This window comes from Fusarium oxysporum, chromosome 9, assembly GCF_000149955.1.
Source record: "Fusarium oxysporum f. sp. lycopersici 4287 chromosome 9, whole genome shotgun sequence".
NCBI classification, from domain to species: Eukaryota; Fungi; Ascomycota; class Sordariomycetes; order Hypocreales; family Nectriaceae; genus Fusarium; species Fusarium oxysporum.
The window spans coordinates 1,796,561-1,815,228 of NC_030994.1; the positions used below are offsets into that span (position 1 = coordinate 1,796,561).

General features: G+C 49.8%; 5 protein-coding genes across 8 annotated transcripts in view; 3 read left to right on the forward strand and 2 right to left on the reverse strand.

Annotated features, from left to right (window-relative positions):
- Positions 1 to 608: 608 nt before the first annotated feature.
- On the reverse strand, positions 609 to 4,170 carry FOXG_09471 (uncharacterized protein; the record flags this gene model as incomplete). Its single annotated transcript, XM_018388657.1, has 4 exons — positions 609 to 1,645; positions 1,710 to 2,172; positions 2,266 to 2,718; positions 3,103 to 4,170. The coding sequence occupies 4 exons, from the start codon at positions 4,168 to 4,170 to the stop codon at positions 609 to 611; spliced, it is 3,021 nt and encodes a 1,006-aa protein (XP_018246755.1).
- A 2,985-nt stretch (positions 4,171 to 7,155) lies between these two features.
- Positions 7,156 to 9,816, forward strand: FOXG_09472 (uncharacterized protein). Of its 3 annotated transcripts, XM_018388658.1 has the most exons (7): positions 7,156 to 7,696; positions 7,749 to 7,779; positions 7,832 to 7,975; positions 8,025 to 8,028; positions 8,090 to 8,215; positions 8,268 to 8,907; positions 8,959 to 9,816. In XM_018388658.1, exons 1-7 carry the CDS (start codon positions 7,368 to 7,370, stop codon positions 9,125 to 9,127), a joined length of 1,443 nt encoding a protein of 480 aa, XP_018246756.1. In that variant the 5' UTR covers positions 7,156 to 7,367; the 3' UTR covers positions 9,128 to 9,816. The 3 variants fall into 3 exon arrangements, with proteins under 3 accessions (XP_018246756.1, XP_018246757.1, XP_018246758.1); XM_018388659.1 differs by having other exon boundaries at positions 7,230 to 7,779; positions 8,959 to 9,405; XM_018388660.1 differs by having other exon boundaries at positions 7,230 to 7,696; positions 8,268 to 9,405.
- Positions 9,817 to 9,988: 172 nt separating this feature from the next.
- Positions 9,989 to 12,413, forward strand: FOXG_09473 (translation initiation factor 5). The gene is made up of 2 exons (XM_018388661.1): positions 9,989 to 11,824; positions 11,878 to 12,413. Exons 1-2 carry the CDS (start codon positions 10,838 to 10,840, stop codon positions 12,160 to 12,162), a joined length of 1,272 nt encoding a protein of 423 aa, XP_018246759.1. The 5' UTR covers positions 9,989 to 10,837; the 3' UTR covers positions 12,163 to 12,413.
- On the reverse strand, positions 12,237 to 15,467 carry FOXG_09474 (uncharacterized protein). 2 transcript variants are annotated; one of them, XM_018388662.1, is made up of 5 exons: positions 14,918 to 15,467; positions 14,100 to 14,867; positions 13,878 to 14,048; positions 12,921 to 13,820; positions 12,237 to 12,868 (listed from the first exon to the last, which is right to left on the reverse strand). In XM_018388662.1, the coding sequence occupies exons 1-5, from the start codon at positions 15,194 to 15,196 to the stop codon at positions 12,518 to 12,520; spliced, it is 2,469 nt and encodes an 822-aa protein (XP_018246760.1). In that variant the 5' UTR covers positions 15,197 to 15,467; the 3' UTR covers positions 12,237 to 12,517. The 2 variants fall into 2 exon arrangements, with proteins under 2 accessions (XP_018246760.1, XP_018246761.1); XM_018388663.1 differs by having other exon boundaries at positions 14,100 to 15,467.
- A 172-nt stretch (positions 15,468 to 15,639) lies between these two features.
- FOXG_09475 (uncharacterized protein) overlaps positions 15,640 to 18,668 on the forward strand; it is a 4,924-nt gene continuing 1,895 nt past the window's right edge. The window contains exons 1-4 of the mRNA XM_018388664.1: positions 15,640 to 16,066; positions 16,126 to 16,226; positions 16,274 to 16,660; positions 16,719 to 18,668. Coding sequence (XP_018246762.1) covers positions 15,780 to 16,066; positions 16,126 to 16,226; positions 16,274 to 16,660; positions 16,719 to 18,668 — 2,725 coding nt within the window. The 5' untranslated portion in view covers positions 15,640 to 15,779. The remainder of the gene's footprint in view (positions 16,067 to 16,125; positions 16,227 to 16,273; positions 16,661 to 16,718) is intronic.

Here is an 18,668-nt window from a genome sequence, read left to right on the forward strand (position 1 = left end):
CATGTGGGATGACTCCTTTGAAAGGAAATGACTCCTTGGCCGTTCATTAAGCAACTTCCAGAAGTTAGGTACCTTATCCCAAGGATCTATCAACCTCGTAGAATTCAGCCCTAGGTAGGTCCTTAGCACGTAGCTTGGACCCTTCGACTCATCTCGCATCAAGTCCAAATACGGTAAGTGATTATATCATCCATCCTGCTCCAGGTCAAGCACCTTCATCATACTCAAATAACGTGATTCGGAGCCTTTTCATGACTCTAAACTTAATTTGTATATGCAGCCAGATGCCAAAAGGGAAATCCTTGTCGCATCATGAACTGCTCGTCTCATGGTAACATGTATTTACACAGAACAAAATAAGGGTCCGCATCCAGTATCCCTAAAAAAAAAAAAAAACCATCATCATGCCGTTCGTGATCCTTTGTCCCATCTTGCCCTGTTCGGGTCATGTTGCCACAAACCCTTATGACCTCCCAGTCAACTCTCGGGCCCTCATTCTCTCTCCGGATATCTACTGTCGCCTCGCCATTCACCCAACGCATGGCGCTCATTTCTCGCTTCCCTGAGCTTCATCGTAATAGAGTTATCAATACTCAAAGTACTTGTCCTCACAAAGTCCAGACAGGCGCCTTCATCAGAACTTGTCTTCCTCGTACTTCCAACGCCATAAATCCTGCGAATCGCACCCTGTTCGAGTCCTTCGGCAGGGCCGCTACAAAAGTGTCCTTGTCAGCATCCTTCCTTGCGCTCTTTGAAGCATCGTTACCCTCCCCGCTCTCGGGCGGGGCTGCATTATTCAACGTACCAGTCTTAGCTTTGCCGCTCTTTTCATCGTCGCCGTCCTTGTCGTCGCCCTCTCCCTCTCCCTTCTGAGCCTCCAAGACTGGCAAGGCCGCCTTTTCAACTTCCATTACATGCGGCTGGACGATCTCTCCAGGTAACGGGTAGGTAATGGCCACATCCCGACTCTCCAGGGGGAGGTTGGCTGCAATGCCCACCGCAAGCTCCACGATCATCGATGCGCTACCATCCACGCCAGGTGGTGGCGGGTTGCAAAGGAACTGGTAAAGACAGCTTGTCAGGGATGCCGTTGACTTGGCGATAAATGCATTGCGATTATCGTTCGCAGCTGGTGAGTTAAGCTGTCGGTGCAAACCGTCCAATGATGTCATCCGCCAGCTCACAATCTTGTTCGTCAGGGCGTCGAACTCTTCCTGACTAGTCAAAGTATGCGTGTTGCTTCGAATGCCCAGCTCAATCTCCTTGAGAGATTGGCTCAGCTGCGCATCCAGTCCAGGGTGAAAACACTTGTTGAACACCTCCTCCATGATCCAGCGTGAGATGACAGCGCGTCCAATAGCTGTCATCTCAGCCTTTCCCGTCTTGAGTGCTTCTGTGCTGACATACTTGTCAAGCCATTGCGGCACGCACCGCCAATCTTTTCGAATGTTGAACGAAAGGTTGTTAATGGCACCATTGAGTCGGTTGAATCGTGTCGAGTATTCACTGTCATCGAGAGCGGTACGCGATTGCGACATGCGCTGGTTGGCGACTGCATTCTGGAGGTGCACGATTTGACCATTGAGCGCCTCAATCTGTCCCTTGCCATCAAAGTAGAGTCTCTTGACGTTCTTGTACTTAGTTACTGCAAACAATCAGTATGCTGTACTCACTGCGCCTAGGCAGAGATTCTTCCGGTCTGTACTTACACAGGTCCTTGAAAGACTTGTCATTTTCGCCAGCCTCGGCGGGGACTGCAGATACTGGCTGGGGGCTGTCCCTTCCTTGATCCACGGTTTGACCCTCATACGGAGATGGGCGATCGCCACGGTAGGCCGGTGAGTTGCCAGCCGACTGTGGCGGCACGGGAGGCAGCGGGTTCATGTTGTTCATAGAGTTGGCGGGACGGTAAGTGGGGGGCGGGCCACCGGGGACATCGGCCTGCCCACGCAATTTATCGGAGTCAGGACGGCGCGCGGATGGAGGTCCTCCGGTCGGTGGTGCCATACCGGGTTGCTGCGGTTGGGTAGTTGTTTGTTGAGCAGGAGGAAGGCTCGGGGTTGAACCTTGATTCTGTATATACAGGGCGTGGTTCACAGCGGGAGAGTTGGTTGCTGATTGCAGTTTGGCCGAACGCTGGTCCGAGTCGGCGATGGGCGATTCATGCGAGAACTGATAGAATTGTTTTCAGGGTTCTGAAAATGTGGCGCTGGCGCCCAAGTGTGCGGGAGCTGAATCCTAAGAACTCCCACCTTGATTACACACCACTGGTGATAATTGGCCTCGCTCGCTGAGAGGTATGAAAAACCCGAAAAGTGTTGTACAGAAAGGCCCAGTGCCAAGACTCTGTCTAAAAGTTGATTGTTGCTGGTCGTACACGTTCGTCTCGTAACCGCTTTGTGGTTGTTGGTCCTCCGTATGTACCTGAATGTGGGTTTGCGGCTGCTGTTGGTGCTGCTGCTGCTGCTGTAGCGGGGCCTGGCTCTGGTTCTGGTGATAGGCGGCGTCCTCGTAAGGCTGTTGCTGCTGCTGATGTTGCTGTTGGTCTACTTCACCAGAAACTTGGCGAATGGTGTTGTGGAGCGAAATTCGTGAAGTCTGTGAAGGTGATGACTTGTTAGATTGATGCGCGGTATAGTGTTCATTGATATCGTCGAGACCTTGGCGAGACGAAAGCTGGGGTAAGGGGGAGCGTTGACCCTCAGGGAGCTGCTGGACCTGCTGAGGAGCTCAGCTTGAGCTGGCGGACACGGCGAGGGCGGCTAACGCCAATGGCACGGCACGGTAGCCAGAATTAACGACTAGGGCTTGGGCTTGGGCTTGGGCTAGAGATGATGAGAGGAGATTGGGTCAAGTTCTGGACTGGGCTTGACGGCTGTGGCTGGCGGAGTGCTATGCCGAGTAACAGGTAGAGCAGAGAGGTAGGCGGAGTGAGATTGGGAGTGAGATTGGGTGTTGGGCTGGGCTGAGAGAGGGGAAGAGACAAGTGAACAAACAAGATAGGAAGACTGGGGATTCAAGTTCACAACTGGTAAGGAGTAGAACTAGGGGAACAAGAAAAACAAGGAACGATTCAGAAGAGAAAGGCGGTGGATTGCTCACCCGCTTGGAAGGCCGACGTGCAAGGCCGCCAGTATTATCGTAGGATTGGTTGTTATTGTGGCCGATGCTTATGCTATGGTGGTGCTGGCCGTCAGACGCCCCACGATTGGACCCAGAAAATATGCCCTTAATCAATTTTCGAGTCGAGCGCTTCTCAGCAGGAGCTGTTTGCTGTTGTGCTTGTGCCTGTGCTTGTGCCTGTGCTTGTGCCTGTGCTTGCTGCTGCTGCTGTTGCTGCTGTTGTAGCTGCTGGGGTGGAATTTGGCCGTAACGGTTCAGGTCCTCTACGGATGAGGTCTGGAAGTTGTAAGGCGTGGCAGCGCTATAACGGATACTCTGCGAACGGCCCAGGCCCGCGTCGTTAAATTCGCTCTGTTGCTGATGAGGATCAAATGCGACGTTAGAAAGGTTGGAACTCTGCTGCTGCTGTAATGAAGGAGGATGTTGATTAATGTTAGCACCGGTTGTGCTACTGGCGGCTGAAGGCGAGCTATAGGGATGCGGCGGGGGAGGGGCGCCAGCGGAGGCGGAGGAGGGGGAGGGCAGTAACGGTAGAGAACCTTGAGGCTGCTGCTGGGGATGTTGGAGATGTAACGGCGGCTGTTGATTCTGCAGGTAGTGAGAGGGGGGAGGCGGCTGTTGTGAATCAAAGGACTCGCTCGAGCTGAAGGCGGTATTATGGGACGAGGACAAGGCTGAATGGGGGTTTATGCTGGAAGGATTGTTGGCGCTCGCATTAGCACTGGCAGCGTTGGCATTGGCACCGACCGAGTGCGACTGGCCGAAGTGGGCGCCGTGGGAGGCTGAGTCTGCCTCGTCAAGGAGTTGCTGGTGCTGCTGAACTTGATAGTGTTGATCCTGCTGGATCTGCTGCTGTTGTTGGAGCTGCTGAGCCTGGTGGCTTGGTTGACGCTGGTGGCCTGCCGCTTGAGGTGTCGCAGCACTACCGCCTGTCGGAGTCTGGCTGTTGTTCGTCGGGGTTGAAGCCGCAGGCGTCTTGGACGAGTTTCGCGGCTCACCGAGCGCATGCGATGACCGGTTGCTGTGCTTGCCGAGGAAGTTCCTCATACTGCGATTGCGATTGTCGTTGCGGACGGCAGATGAGGAGGGAGTTCGGAGGAGGTAATCGCGCACAGCGAGTGTTGAGGTCGGAGAGAATGGAACAGGCGGAAGTTATGGGAGGCAGATGAGAGAGATAGAGTCCAATGCCAGCTAAGGTAGGTAGGTGAGGTAAGTCAAGTCCTGTAGGTCACCTATCGAAATCGGGGCAGTACACCAGAGCAAGGTACTTCTTTGAGCCACCTACCTTTTTGAAGCAATGGAGGGCACCGACCGGACGGGACACGGCGCAAGCTAATTGAGCTTTCCCGTTCTGCCTGTGTCTAGGTGGGTGCCCGTGCTGAACCCGCTGCCATGGATGGGCCGTAGTGGATGTTCAGCGCCTTACTTGCTACCCTGCTACCTATGTGCAGACCTCGTGGACACCGAACATCCATGGATCCCTGGAGAGATTGGGTAGCAGAGGGGTGATAAGGCGGATACAGTACCACTCGCTAATAATATGTCTTTGGGCTGTGTTCCGAGTTATTAACTTGATCAATTGCGCGGCTGATGCTTTTCATTCGTGTATATGGGTTTCATCTGGTCTTGACACGAATAAACCAAGGTCTACCTATGTTGAAAGCACAGCCTCTACTGACTATACCCTGTGGCGCTGCATTCGTATGATGATAGGCAGGCCTAGATTTTGTGACCAAGACCCTGAACTGGATTGCGAAACGGAAAGTTACAACATGCTACCCAAGGCTGGTCATTTTTAAACGGATGGTTTGTTACCTCTTAGCATAGAACCATGCACAAGACAACTCCAGTTGAGACAATCGGATATTAGCCAAGACCAAGACCAAGACTCCAGCAGCGTTAGCACGTTCCATGTAAATCTGCCAATCTCCTCTACTGCAGGTGACATATTCTGGAATATGTATCAACAGTTACTGTATCCACTAGCGTAGCCAATATGCACTACAACCTTTGGATTGTCAGCATCGCGTTGGTTGAGTCTTTTCTCCTCTAGACAAGTTCGTCCACTCCCAAGCTTCCCGTACATGTCAGCAATAAGCCCTCCTATGAGAGCTACATAGTAGTACTTCAAGCTTTGATCACCTCTCACTTGCGGTTCATCAACCTTTTCGGAAGTTGTCTCGGTCAGTCCTTGTTTCTTGAGCGGAGTACGCTGGCCAGACTGGCCTTGTGGACACTGGATTCTGTTGAAGGGAGGCTGTGTCTGCGGGCTGGGATCCAATACGTGATCCTGCGGTTGAAAGACGATGCCGCATATTGCCGGTTGTTTTGCTAATGATTGATGTAGTCCAACGCGATCATATCGCTATAAAGATCTCTGAGGGTATTCTATATGTTCTATCATTGATTCGTCTTATATAATGTTCGTTGCTATCCCATGAAAGCTCTACAGTCCAGTCTTTTTAACTTGTCATCTTTAATTTTGAATCTCGGTGCATCCCACAAGCCGTGCGTACCCTGGCAATTTGATACTATGAATAGCAACTCATAAGCTTCCTGTCAGACAGGGATGTGTGTTGATCCAGTGTCGAGTGTGGCAGAACGAGAACTTCACTATGTTTCTCACGAGAAGTTAGATCTCAGTGCTGGCCGAGGTCAACATCTGAAATCCCTCTGTTCTGATGAGCTACCATGACTTGGACAGCACTACTCTTTTCAGCCTACCATATATTACATGGTCGAGCTTGCTGACTTGAGGCTGGTTCCCAAGCGTTGTGACTGTGACACCCGAATACGTATGAGGAGACATGTATACAAGGCACCTTCCAAATGAACAATCTATAATATGAGAACCACTTGTGGGCCATGAAATTGAAGCAAATACCGTCGCCTAACAGTACATCGTCGTATTTTGTAGGTTGAGCAAGCCCGGCCCAAAGATCATCAACGCCCATGTCTAGGGTAGGCTTAATAAGGTGAACCGTCATTCCCCAAGCCGGCGATTAATTAATTCAGCGACCATGACCTTCATCTTTCATAATTCGGCTTCCAACCTGCGTAATGAGTCCGAGGACATTGGTATATAAATCTAAACCTTCAGAAGAAACTTCAGCGCTCTAAAAGAACTCATTCGCTTCGAACATTCACACCAACAATACCTAACTCCACCTGCTCACAGGTGATCTGACAGTTGGCCATCCACTATCACATCTGAACTCGAACAACCTGCCGTCATGTGCTTTGGTGCGACTTGCCCAACATGCTGTGAGTTTCTGTAATTTCCTCCACGCCAATTGAGTTTGTGAGATATTAATTGAAGCCTATCTAGCGAAGAAATCGTGGCGTGGGTGCGGTAACCACGTTCAACAAGTCTTCGACGGAGTGCCACAGACTGAATGGTGTACCTGTACTCCCAAAACCAAGATCGGCGGCAAGGAATATCCTCCTGCGGCTCCCATGCAGATTCCGGGCCTGAGTTGGATTTCTGGCATGCTTGGGGGAGGTAATCGTCAAAATCCTGGCAGTGATAAGAAGCCGGAGCTATGAAGTTATATGGACATCATATCTCTGCCACGCTATCAATCAGCTGTTTGGATAACATGAATGCGGGGATTTGCAGGGGTGAGAGGTCCGGAAGTCGGTAGTTTGAACTTCATGACATGAAATAGGGCGTCGAGTCATATGCATAAATGCCGGGGTTGGGGTTTGGAGTATGGGGAAGTTTCAACATTGGTTGTTTGTATGGATAGTAGACGTGCGTGAGGTGTTGGACGAATTATGGGGAAGTTGTACTATGTAAATCGATATACCATAGATGAACGGGAATAGAAATTCAAACTTTTTTTATGTCAAGATTCACAGATGCCAATTCGATGTGGATGTTATCATTGATCCTAAAAGCAGGTGGACGCGGGAATCCCCAGAATGTGGAGAAGACCTTACTCAACAGGGGACAAAGAAGCGACAACTAGATACGGATATGTAATAGAGAGACGATCAAAGGGCGTGACTGGTTATGAACTAACTTATCTCTCGGTTACGCAGCAATTCCCCCCACACGAAGTAGGCAATTCGGGCTTGGACCCGACGAGTTGGAGTCATATCGGAGCGCTTCTATCTCAGACGCCTCGTGATAAGAACCTCAATCTAGCCGGTCAATGGATAGATCACTCTCCCTCTTTCTCTTCATCAAGTGAGAGAATCAGCATCAATTAGTCAAGTTCAAACATATCAACGTTGCTATAATGTTGATACTATCACCAAGCTTCATGCTTGGAGCCGCCGCTCTCCTTGTCATTACTCATATCATTATCCGCTTGACTTCGGCTACCGCAAAGGTTCCCGGTCCCTTCGTATCCAACTTCACCTCACTTGTACTGAAATGGCACGAACTCAATGCCAACCGTACCATGTACATTCACGAGCTTCATAAGAGATATGGCCCAGTGGTCAGGGTCGCACCCAATGAGGTCTCCTTCACTTCGATTGATGCTCTCAAAGAAATTTATGGTTCCGGTGGTAGCGGATATGACAAGACCGAGTTTTATGACCTCTTTCAAGTCTACGGCAAGCGGTAAGAACTCACATTATAGGAGTGGGATGCTGGTTCTGACTGTGCCTTGCAGAACAATGTTCTCAACATTGGTTAAAGGCGACGTAAGTTCAGATTAGGAGCCGTGATGTTTAGTCAAACTGACCTTTTGACTAGCATGCGAAACGACGGAGGATGATTGGCGATAGATATGCCAACAGCAACGTAATGAAGCAAGCCCCCCTGGCCGGGATACAAGAACGCTCCAAGAGGTTTGTTGAGCGTTGTGTTGACTCACCTGACAAGACGGCAGACGTATTTGTAAGTTGAGAGTTCTTCTTTTCAGGAGTATGCTAACAAACCGATATAGAGAGGTTAGTTCCGATTACGAGGAGCAGAACCGATTGAGGAGAAAGACACAGCTGACCAAAACAGCGTTGCACGCATATGCTTGTGATTGTGTTACGCACCAGTTGTTTCACCCATATGGAAGCAACTGCCTGCAAAACAAGGACGATGAAGAAATGATGCATCAAGTTGCTGCCGATGACAGTCTTCAAAGTAAGCTCTCGTATGCCAAGGATCGCGCGTTGGAGCTCACAAGAGAACTTAGACCGTCTGGTTCAGTACTATAGCCCGATTCTTCACCGTCTTGGATCCAGCATTCTGACTAGCTTTGCCAAACCTCGATTGATTCCCCTGGCCGACAACTTTGTGATTGAAAACGCCAAAGAAAATGGTGCGGCAGATTTCACCGTATTAAACCGGCTCAAGGAGAAGGATAGCGTCCTTGATACTATCGACATGGCTGCCGAGTGTCTCGATCATATGGCTGCTGGCATCGATACAACCGGCGACGTTCTGTGCTTCTTAATGTGGGAACTTTCACAGCCCCGGTCGACAAAGTATCAACGACTTCTGCGAGAAGAGTTTCGAAGCAAGCCTGACGCCCACTTTGACGAGTTGCCCATGCTAGATGCTGTCCTAAACGAGGGACTGAGATGTTTCCCCGCTATTCCGATGTCATTGCCTCGATACGTCCCCCACGGTGGCCGTGTCATTGATGGGTTCTCCTTACCCGAGAAGTCAGTTGTCAGTTGTCAGGCCCTTTCAGTTCACCGAATCAACGATCATGTCTTCCCCGAGCCGGACAAGTTCTACCCTGAAAGGTGGTTGGAAGCCGAAGGAGACGCTGACCGACGAAGACACCAATGGGCCTTCTCCAGTGGAGGAAGAGGATGCATCGGGAAACAGTGAGTAGCTCTGCTGAGTGTAAAGAGGGAAGATGTTAATACGTGCTATAGCCTTGCCATGGCGGAGATGAAGACCCTGCTGCGAGACGTGTATTCACGATACGAAACTGAGCCGGATGAATCAATGAAGAGCGAATCTATGGCGATGGACGATCAACTGATATCCTCACGACCTCTCGGAAAGCGATGCCTCCTTAAATTCGTGCCTGTGAAGGGCTGAACTATAATTCAGAGACCGCGACAACGAGTTGATGAGCATTGACGAGGAGACGGGAGCTTGATCAGGGCATCAGAATCGCGAGTAGTATACACACTAAGGGCATGTTTTATCAATACAGTGCAGTTGTCATAGATTAAAGGATGGGCTCGGCAACTCGGCGATAGGGGATGTCAAAAGCTCAAACAACTTCAGCTGAGGGAAGAGAGTATTTCTACCACGTATGTAAGAGAAACTCACAATCAAAAACCACCTCAAACAACAACAGATCGTGATTGCATTCGTTGGTTGGAGTTTGTGGCTTTTAAATCCGAATACACCGATGTCGTATTTGTCATTCTCCGACTGCATCCCCGAAATCACAACATGAAAAAGGCAACCATCCAACCATCCAATCCATCAACTCGATGCGAGTGCGTTGCGTTTGCCTGGCTTGCACGTGTACAGTGTGAGGAAAACTCGGTATTGGAAGGGCTTGGCAGTTGAAGCATGCCCTGGGACAGAGGCTCCCCCACCTGGCGAAGCGAGCTGTGCAACAGTGGATCACTACCTGGGATGAGCGCTACGAACCCGGTCAGGCGCTGAAAGTACAGTGATTGATCATCTGCCTCGTCACTGCTGGAATCAAACATGGAACCTCACTCAGATTTTAGTTAAAGTTTTCTTGCTACCTAAGGAAGTAGTAGTAGTAGTAGTAGTAGTAGTAGTAGTAGTAGTAGTAGTATTAGTGTTTCAAACTTCGGAAAAATCAGTCTTTGTAACTTCTTTGTTGGCAACCTATTATCAAAAATAGTCTCACACGGTATCTCTACTACTAATATGGGCCATTCTTTGACAGTTTTGACCACAACATCAAAGGTACCTATTGGTTCTTCTGATGTTGGGTGACCTGGGCTGTCTGAATCTGAGGTTGTGTCAGGTTTTTTTGCCGCCTGCCCCATTCTTTAGCGTCCCTTCCGGGCTTCCAAAAAAACAAAAATCCCGGTCGGCCCTAACGTCGCCCCTCCCTCCTTCCTTCTTAACTCACCTGGTTGCTCCTCTTTTGCATTTTTTCTCTTCTTCTCCTCAACATCACACTCTGCATCTCATCGAGACAGCAAATCTTAACTCAACTCACCGAGCGCCCCTGAACCCATCGCGCCAAGCGCATCTCACTCTCATACTTGCCTGTTGACTCTTCCGGTCGCAGCGCGCATCGCCTACCTGACTTCCCCGCCACTCATACCTGGCTCACGAACTTCGCATCGTTAATAGTGTAGTGTTGGCCTTGGAGCACCCTCTTCGCCGGTCTTCGCTTGCTCCCTACGAAATCGGACCTCCCGAACACATATATCCGCCGAACCACACTGCTGTTTATGTATCAGCACGACCAGCTCTCCGTCTTCAGACACCTCTTCAAGCTGCAGTTATTTCGCATACCGCGAAAGCCTTGTAGCCCCGACATCAGTTCCGACGGTTGAAATCTAGAGACACCATTGTCGTCTATGCATCACCACCAGCATCCGATCATACATCCGGTCTGCCACATGTCAATCAAAAATCATCAAGAGCACTGAAACCTTCCTTGCTCCGCCCACCCTCAAGTCATCTTCTGCTACCAAGTCTATACATGACATCCTCGTCATCTTACGACTCTATCAACCACTAGCCTCGCTCACCCGCCTTGCCCTGTCAACTCTATCTTTCAGACAGTAATTACTCAATACCGCCACCATGGCTCTCGTCAACGTTCGTCGCGATGTCAGCGATGCTTTCTATCGTTACAAGATGGAGCGTCTGCAGACCAAGATTGAAGGTAAAGGAAACGGTATCAAGACCGTCGTCGTCAACCTGAGCAGCGTTGCTGCCTCTCTTGCCCGCCCTGGTTCTTATGTCATTAAGTACTTTGGTTTTGAGCTTGGTGCTCAGACCAACATTGATCCCAAAGACGACCGTTGGATCATCAACGGTGCTCACGATGCCCCCAAGCTTCAGGATCACCTCGATGGGTTCATCAACAAGTTCGTCCTCTGCAAGAAATGCAAGAACCCCGAGACCGATGTTGTCATCAAGGATGATCGTATCCTGCTTGACTGCAAAGCCTGCGGTCAGCGTACCGATGTCGACATCCGCCTGAAGCTCAGTGGCTTTATCCTCAAGAACCAGCCCAAGAAGGGCAAGAAGGACAAGGCCGAGCGCAGGGCTGCCAAGAAGGCTCGACAGAACGGCAATGCTGCCAACGGCACCAATGGTCAGAATGGTGCTGGCAGTGATGAGGCATCTGAGAACGGCTCAAACGATAACGGCGACGAGGACGTTGGCAGTGACGACGAGTTCCAAAAGGTTGCGGCAGAGGCCGCCGAAGCCGCTCAGGAGAACGAAGTCAAGGAGCATGAATGGGCTGTTGACATGAGCGAGGAAGCCGTCAAGGCCCGTCAGGCCTCTCTCCCCGGCGAGTTCAAGCAGAAGCTCAATATTGGCGATGATGATGATGAAGAAGGCGAGGGTGGCCCCACCATCTACGATGAGCTTGGCGACTGGATCCAGTCCCAGGCCGAGGAAAAGGGCAGCGTTGACAAGGTCGAATCCATCGACATCTATGTCAAGGCCAAGGAGTTTGGTATCGAAGGCAAGCATCGTAGTGTTCTTGTTCTTGTCCAAACCATCTTCGATAAGAACATTGTTGCCCAAATTCCCAAGCGTGCTAGCATGCTCAAGCAGGTATGTTTAATTCGTTTTTTTTAACGAAGCATCCATGTACTAATGTGCAACAGTTTGTTACCTCTGAGCGTCACGAGAAGGCTCTTCTCGGCGGAACCGAACGTCTCGTCGGTACTCTGGCCGCCGACCACCCCGAGATGTTCCAGTCTATCGTCAAGATTCTCCAGCTCTACTACCACTATGACCTGATCAGCGAGGAGGTCGTGACCAAATGGGGATCCAAGGCTAGCAAGAAGTACACTGACATCTCCACCTCCAAGAAGGTTCGCAAGGCTGCTGAGCCTTTCTTGACCTGGCTTGCCGAGGCTGATTCGGAGGAGTCTTCTGACGAGGAGTAAAATCCTGTTTATGTAGTCTTTCTTCCCGTGTGGTACTTGATTTGCTTAGTGCCTTGTGTGTTTTGCGGGCAGGCTTCTGTGGTGCATTGTTGCATTCACTTTGTCGACAGCTCAGTGCAGCCTGTGCTCTTTGATGCTCAGATAGTTTAATTCTATTGTTGGTCTTTTACCCGAAACCTGATGTTTCTGATGTGCTCTGCCTCTGTGACAGCGCAAGAGACAGTGAAATGCTTGTGGTTGATGACTAGTTCACACAAAATATGGGAACATCGCTTTGCCCATTGCCAGTTCACCTGAGACTGGTCTACAAGTACAGATAATTCACACAGTTATTTCGACATGCTCCATCTCAGTATTATGAATCTGTCATCGTGGCCTCCTTTGTCTCGGCGACCTTGGTGGTATCTTCCTCCTCGTCCTTCATAGCTGTGTCCTCACTCAAGCCCTGCTTGCCCTCACTTTCCCCATATATGTAATTCCCAATAGCCTTGACTGCTTCAACGTCATCGTCGTCGACAATTGATGTGTCAAACAGCTCGTCGACCTTTCTCGACTCAAGTTCTGTAGAAAATTTCTTTAAGATATCTTGAATGGCAGATTCTTCTTTGCCCGAAGCCTCGAGGCGCTGCTTGAGAAGTTCAGGGGTAGACGTCGTAATGAGCACGTAGCGTGCCTGGAAGTCCATATCTTTGGCATATTGGGCAGCCTGACATGTAATATGTCAGTAAAGTACGTATTTGGATGGTTGTTTGACTTACCTCGATATCTAGTTCGATTATTGGCACTTTGCCACTCTCTGAGATAGCCTCGATGGCCTTGAAACTGGTTCCGTAATCGACGCCGTCCCGAGTACCTGATTCTATCAAGCGGTCCCCATCTCGTAGCTGGTTGAACTCTTGTTGCTTGACAAAGTGGAAACTCTTGCCGTTGACTTCACCCTCAACAGGCTCTCGTGTGGTATGGCGGACAACAGGAGCGAACACTCCCTTTCGCTCTTCCATAAGTTTTCTGATGATGGTTGACTTGCCTACGCCTGTAATGCCAGAGATGATGATAGGTTCTCGGTTGGAGGGCATATCTTCTTCATTTGCTGTGGGCTCAGCAGTGTCCTCGATATCATCCACTTCTGTAAGCTCCTCGAACACGATATCAATCTTCTTAGGATCTTCGATCTTGTCGAGCGCGGCAAGCTTTGAGCGCGCTGCGATTCGTAGTGCTCTCCAGCTCTTGCTGACCTTGCCAGCGATAGCAGCAGCTTTGGTTTGGTCGTTTGTTGGCATATCGATCTCAAAATCGTCGTCGGCAATTTTACGTTTGAACGTGTCGAGCTCTGGTAGCTCATAGCGCTCCTTGGCTTTGAGTCGACTCATCGCTGTCTCTTCATCCTCCTCCTTGAGAAAGTCCAGGGAGACAGAGCCCATAGGGACCGACCTTAGCCGCTTGCTGGTAGCCATTTTCTGAACATTGGCCTTTGCCTCAAGAAAGGATGCCGGCGAGACTGGGTCTCGTTTGATGGGGTGACAGCCTTCAATCTTCCAGCGAACCCAGTTCTTGTCTCTAGCCAGCACGGTTTCTACCATTCGATAAAAATATGGACCATCAGCACCCTGGCGGAGGTAGTCCGCAATAGTCTTTTTCATGTCACTAGCCCATTCAGCCTGACAAAGGGTTAGCTGAAGCGCTCTCTGCTGTGGTCTAGTTCCTGAAATACTTACGTCTTCGTCACTCAGGACTTGGTCACTGTACATGACGGCCTTATTTACGCTGGCATTGACGGGGAGAGCTTCTGTAAGTCGCTCTCGTGCTTGGATGGATAGTGAGATGAGGAAATCCATGATGATGAGAGCTTGCACAAGAATATGTCGTCGGAAAGACAAATCACTGATCTGTATTGTTGTTAGCTTAAACTCGAGTCAGACTGAGTTATGAGACACTACCTCCAAGTCGAATAAATCTTTACTAGTGAGATATTTGGGATTGAATGTGTTAGAACTCTCATCTTCTTCTCCACTCTCTCGTTTTCGTTTGAGGCTTCGTCTTGAATCGTTGTGCACTGTTTGAAAGACTTTCATTGTGGCTGCTAGACCCTCTTTGAAAGACGTCAGATTGGTAGTCTCAAAAAGCTTTTTGGGTTGACTGAAGTATTCCTGAAGGGACCAGAATAGTGGATAAAGCTCGTCTGTCGATAGGGGCTTCTCTTTGTCTGCCTTTTTGGCATCGGCTGACTTGGGTGTGGACTTTGACTCTGCTTGCTCATTTAGTTGCTCTTCTGGCTCGTCCACAACCATCTTAGATTCATCCTCTGCCCGCGTCGCCTCGTAGGTCGTGACATTCTCGACATGGTATTCGCCTCGTAGGTTCACAGAACTCTTGTCGCCCAGAGGAAAGCTTTGGAACATGAAGATGAAAACGCGACCGCAGAAAGCAGTATCTTCTGCACGAGATAGTCGGCGTAGCAATTCATTGCATGTTCGAAGAATAATCAATTGCTTTTGTTTGAAATGGTTTGCTGTGATTCGTTCTCTCCTCGACTCAAGGAAATCAAAGATCTTACGACAGCCAGCAATAGTTTGACTGTCCAGTAGTTCCTCTGCTAGCCAGAACAACAGCGCGGGATCACATTGTCCATCGTCGGAAAGAATCGACAGGATATCGAGGAGGTTCCACACCTTGACATAGTAGGGAGAATCGATGGTGGTTGTCGCCTATTTTGGTCAGCGCAAGGCGCGGATCGCATGGGAGAGTCGGGATTTACAATGAGTTGACTGAATATGTTACGAGCGGCAGTTTCTATTATAGCAAACTGTCGTCCTTTGTCGATCGTTGATGCAGCACCTTCAGCAGCTGGGCTGGAAACATCGTCCGCGGTTCTGGATACTCGGCCTGAGAGGTCGTCGAAATCGGACTTGCGCAACGCTGGCTCAATCGCTGATGTTGGCTTGGCGGTCTCTGCTTGGGAAAGGAATTCTTCTAGCAGAGTCGTGAAAGCTGTGATCGCCGGTGCAGCTGGATTGTCTATCTCTTGCGCTGCCATGATGCGCGACTAGAGTAGTCGTTGTGGATGAAAGTTCGTTGAGGCTATCATGAAGTGAAGGATACTAATGGTTGTATTTATGCGCCACGGTGCAAAGATCGAATCGCAAGGTAGTTCTTAGATATGTCGTAGACGCTGAGAATGATTTGTCGGTATGAGCAAATAAGGGAGGCTCTATTCTCTTTGATCAAGATGATGAATGGGCACGCAGTTGCGCTTGGATTAGATGTTTGAAGCGAGAAGGCTGAGACGTCGTGGAGCAACACTAAAGTATCACAATCAAACTGAAACCTACAAAATTGCCAAAATTACGTTAGCCTTGAAGTATCTATTCAATCGAGCTACTTTGCATGTGGCTGGACCCAGTCAGCGCGTCGCGTGGGTCTGCGAGGCTGAAATTCTGGAGACGGTTTGTTTGAGAGGCGCAGGTCACTTTTAGACATACAAGGTGCAAGCTCCAAAAGTTCAGCTTCGTCCTTCGAATACATCATCGGTCACGCGACTGCTTGGCTCTGCCGCTTCATCTCATGAGCGACCTTTCGCAAACTACTCAACAGGCTCATGACGACACGATATTGCGACAATGCCAACAGTGAAGCGACTCAAGGGCAGCGGCGCTGCCAAGGCGCAAAAGCAGAACGAACCAAAGCCAAAAGTCAACGATGGACGGCCAACCCCGGCCGAGGTTGAGGAGGAGGAGCATCAGTTCGTCCAACTGGCGCGAAAGCATTGGTTGAAAGCTGGCAAGAAGCCAGCGAAGCCCAAGGTGAAGAACGATGTTCTCAAACAAAGTATCTGGGATGTACTTGAACGCGAGGGCTTCCAGTACAAGTCTCTTTTGCTTCTTGAGAGCCTGCAGACTTTAGAGAGGTATGGCTGTCAGAAACACGAGTAACTGGACATTAAATACTGACTGCATCCCCCCCTAGTTATCTATGGCCAGGATACACAGAGGAGGCTTCCAACTTTCACGTTCTGTTGATTGCGCTCATCGCAAACGTGAAACATCGAGAACATCTCGCGACATGGAGTGAGTCCCCATTGCTTGCTGCCAGACCGACAACTAATTATTGTTAGCGCTCTTCGAGGACCGACCCGCCGATTTCTCTTCAATTTTCCGCCGACTCTTGTCGATGATGCTCGATCGAACACTATCCGTTACGCTCCGGACTCAACTTCTCTGCTTCCTTATATATGCTTTCCAGAGTCTCGACTGCACCCTCGTCCGCAAAGAATGTGCCCCTCTTGTGTCGATCGGTATTTGGCACAACTTGTCCACCGACTCATCGCGCGAAGCTAGTCTAGATCAACTCCCTCATCTACGAAAAGCCTGGAAGGCCGCGCACAAGCGATATGATGCCGCTGATGAGCCCAATAAGGCACGACTACGGTTCGAGCGATCTTGGCTTTATACACTTCTCCTCGACTTTTTGAGTCTGCTGTATACGGAGAACAGAAAGGCGGGTAAGTAAATATCTTGGCCCTGATCTCCTGCGACATCCCGCTGACAACCTGTTTTTAGACCAAATTCTCTACTGTGAGCGTTTCACTGAGTTTCTTGCCGATCTTCAGGGCCAGCTTCCAACCAGACGATATGTCAATACCTTGATTCAGGATCTTCATGTTGTTCCTGCTATGCGATTATCACCGATGTTTAACGATGAGGAAAACACTCTTCTTCGCGACCTCCAGGCTTTGCTTTCCCACTTTACGTTCTTTGATATCAATGACCAGACAGGTGCCCAGTATAGCATAACAGAGGCGTACGACAAACATTGCGCGTCACTCGCGAAGTTGCAACGCATTGCTCTAAAACATTTCAGAGAGAAGCTTACGGTACTGGCTCTGTCGAACTATGGTGCCATTAACCAAAGGCATGAACTGCAGGCATTACTGGAACCGTTGACAGATGAAGAACTTCTGAGCCTGGTATCTCTGCTTGGTTTCCGAATAGCCTACCCCGAGAGCTTGGATCTACCAATGGATCGCAAGTTGTTGCTTGAAGTGCTCTTGTCTAATTTTGAGCGCAGAAAGACGTTCCAAGAGGCGGCACGAGATATGAGTCTGACACCAACCGAGGAGACAATATTTGACAACAGTTTCCAGCAGGCAGAAACATATGATGGCTCACATCCGATGGCTCTTCCTAAACTGAACCTTCAATATCTCTCAATAGGCGACTTTCTGTGGCGGTCACTTATCTTGTATCGGTGCGAGTCCTTTTATGGAGTTCGAAAGGATATCGAGACTGCTTTGAGGCGTTTACGCCCAGAGGCAAAGGGATCAGATGAAACAAACTTTGCCGGTTTCTCAAAGATGGCGATGCCGATCTCAAAGCCAGCCATCCTTGAGGTTGTCCCTCCTCTTGTTGGAGATGACAAGCCATCCACGGTACGCGCTGAAGTTTCCTTTGACGTTAGACGTCTGGGTGAAGGAGTCCGAAGAGAGTGGGATTCTCTCCGACAGGACGATGTTGTTTTCCTCATTGCAGTCGAGCCACCACTAGCAAAGTCCATCAGCAATGGAGGAGATAATTTGTCAGAGTCTGAACGACTGGGTGTGATAACTGTACGAACCGCCGAAATCCATCAAATCACCGACGATAAAGGCCGCCATGTTCGAGAGGGCGCAGGAAAACTTGACACCAAGCGCCGCATCCAACTCAAGCTGGACACACATGCTTACAGCAGAGATGCTGAGCGGGCGGCGGCTGGCAAGCCTGATGTTTATGGCAAAGTTAACCTTCTGCTGAGAAGAGGCAGAAGGGAAAATAACTTCAAGCCTGTGTTGGAATCCATTCGAAGCCTGGTGCTGTCAGATGTTCCTCTACCGGAATGGCTTCATGAGGTCTTTCTTGGCTATGGGGATCCTGCTGGAGCGCATTACAAGAACTTGCCAAACCGCGAACGCAAGGTCGACTTTAGGGATACTTTTCTTGACTGGCAGCATCTAGCAGAAAGTCTCCCTGGTAAGATCATTGACCCAGGTGACGACGTCTCTGGTAGCTTTGGACCGCCCTACGTCCTAGAGTCTGTCGAGAAGCAAGAGGAGCCCCAAGGCAGCAAGCCTTCCAAAAAACGACGTCGAGATGCCGATCCTGCACTTATCGCTGAGATTGAGACTCTGAAGGTATCGAGTTATAAGCCCCCCAACAACGGCCCTTATCCCGTTGATAACCCTAAGCTCAACTCGGTACGGTTCACTCCCGCTCAGATTGAAGCCATTACTTCAGGCACCCAACCTGGACTCACTGTCATTGTTGGACCTCCCGGTACAGGCAAGACGGATGTTGCTACACAGGTTATCAACAACATTTATCACAATTATCCCGAGCAGAAGACGCTTCTTCTTGCTCATAGCAACCAAGCCCTCAACCAGCTGTTTGCCAAGATCGTCGCCCTCGATATCGACGAGCGACATTTGTTGCGTCTCGAACACGGCGAAGAGGATCTAGTTACGGAAGGGAACTTTC

Coding starts and splice junctions, on each gene's coding strand:
- FOXG_09472 (XM_018388658.1), top strand. CDS start 7,368: ATGTTGATACTATCACCAAGCTTCATGCTTGGAGCCGCCGCTCTCCTT. Junction 7,697..7,748: donor TTTCAAGTCTACGGCAAGCG/GTAAGAACTCAC, acceptor TGTGCCTTGCAG/AACAATGTTCTCAACATTGG. Junction 7,780..7,831: donor CAACATTGGTTAAAGGCGAC/GTAAGTTCAGAT, acceptor CCTTTTGACTAG/CATGCGAAACGACGGAGGAT.
- FOXG_09473 (XM_018388661.1), top strand. CDS start 10,838: ATGGCTCTCGTCAACGTTCGTCGCGATGTCAGCGATGCTTTCTATCGT. Junction 11,825..11,877: donor GTGCTAGCATGCTCAAGCAG/GTATGTTTAATT, acceptor AATGTGCAACAG/TTTGTTACCTCTGAGCGTCA.
- FOXG_09474 (XM_018388662.1), bottom strand. CDS start 15,196: ATGGCAGCGCAAGAGATAGACAATCCAGCTGCACCGGCGATCACAGCT. Junction 14,049..14,099: donor AAGATTTATTCGACTTGGAG/GTAGTGTCTCAT, acceptor ACAACAATACAG/ATCAGTGATTTGTCTTTCCG. Junction 12,869..12,920: donor TAATCGAACTAGATATCGAG/GTAAGTCAAACA, acceptor ATTACATGTCAG/GCTGCCCAATATGCCAAAGA.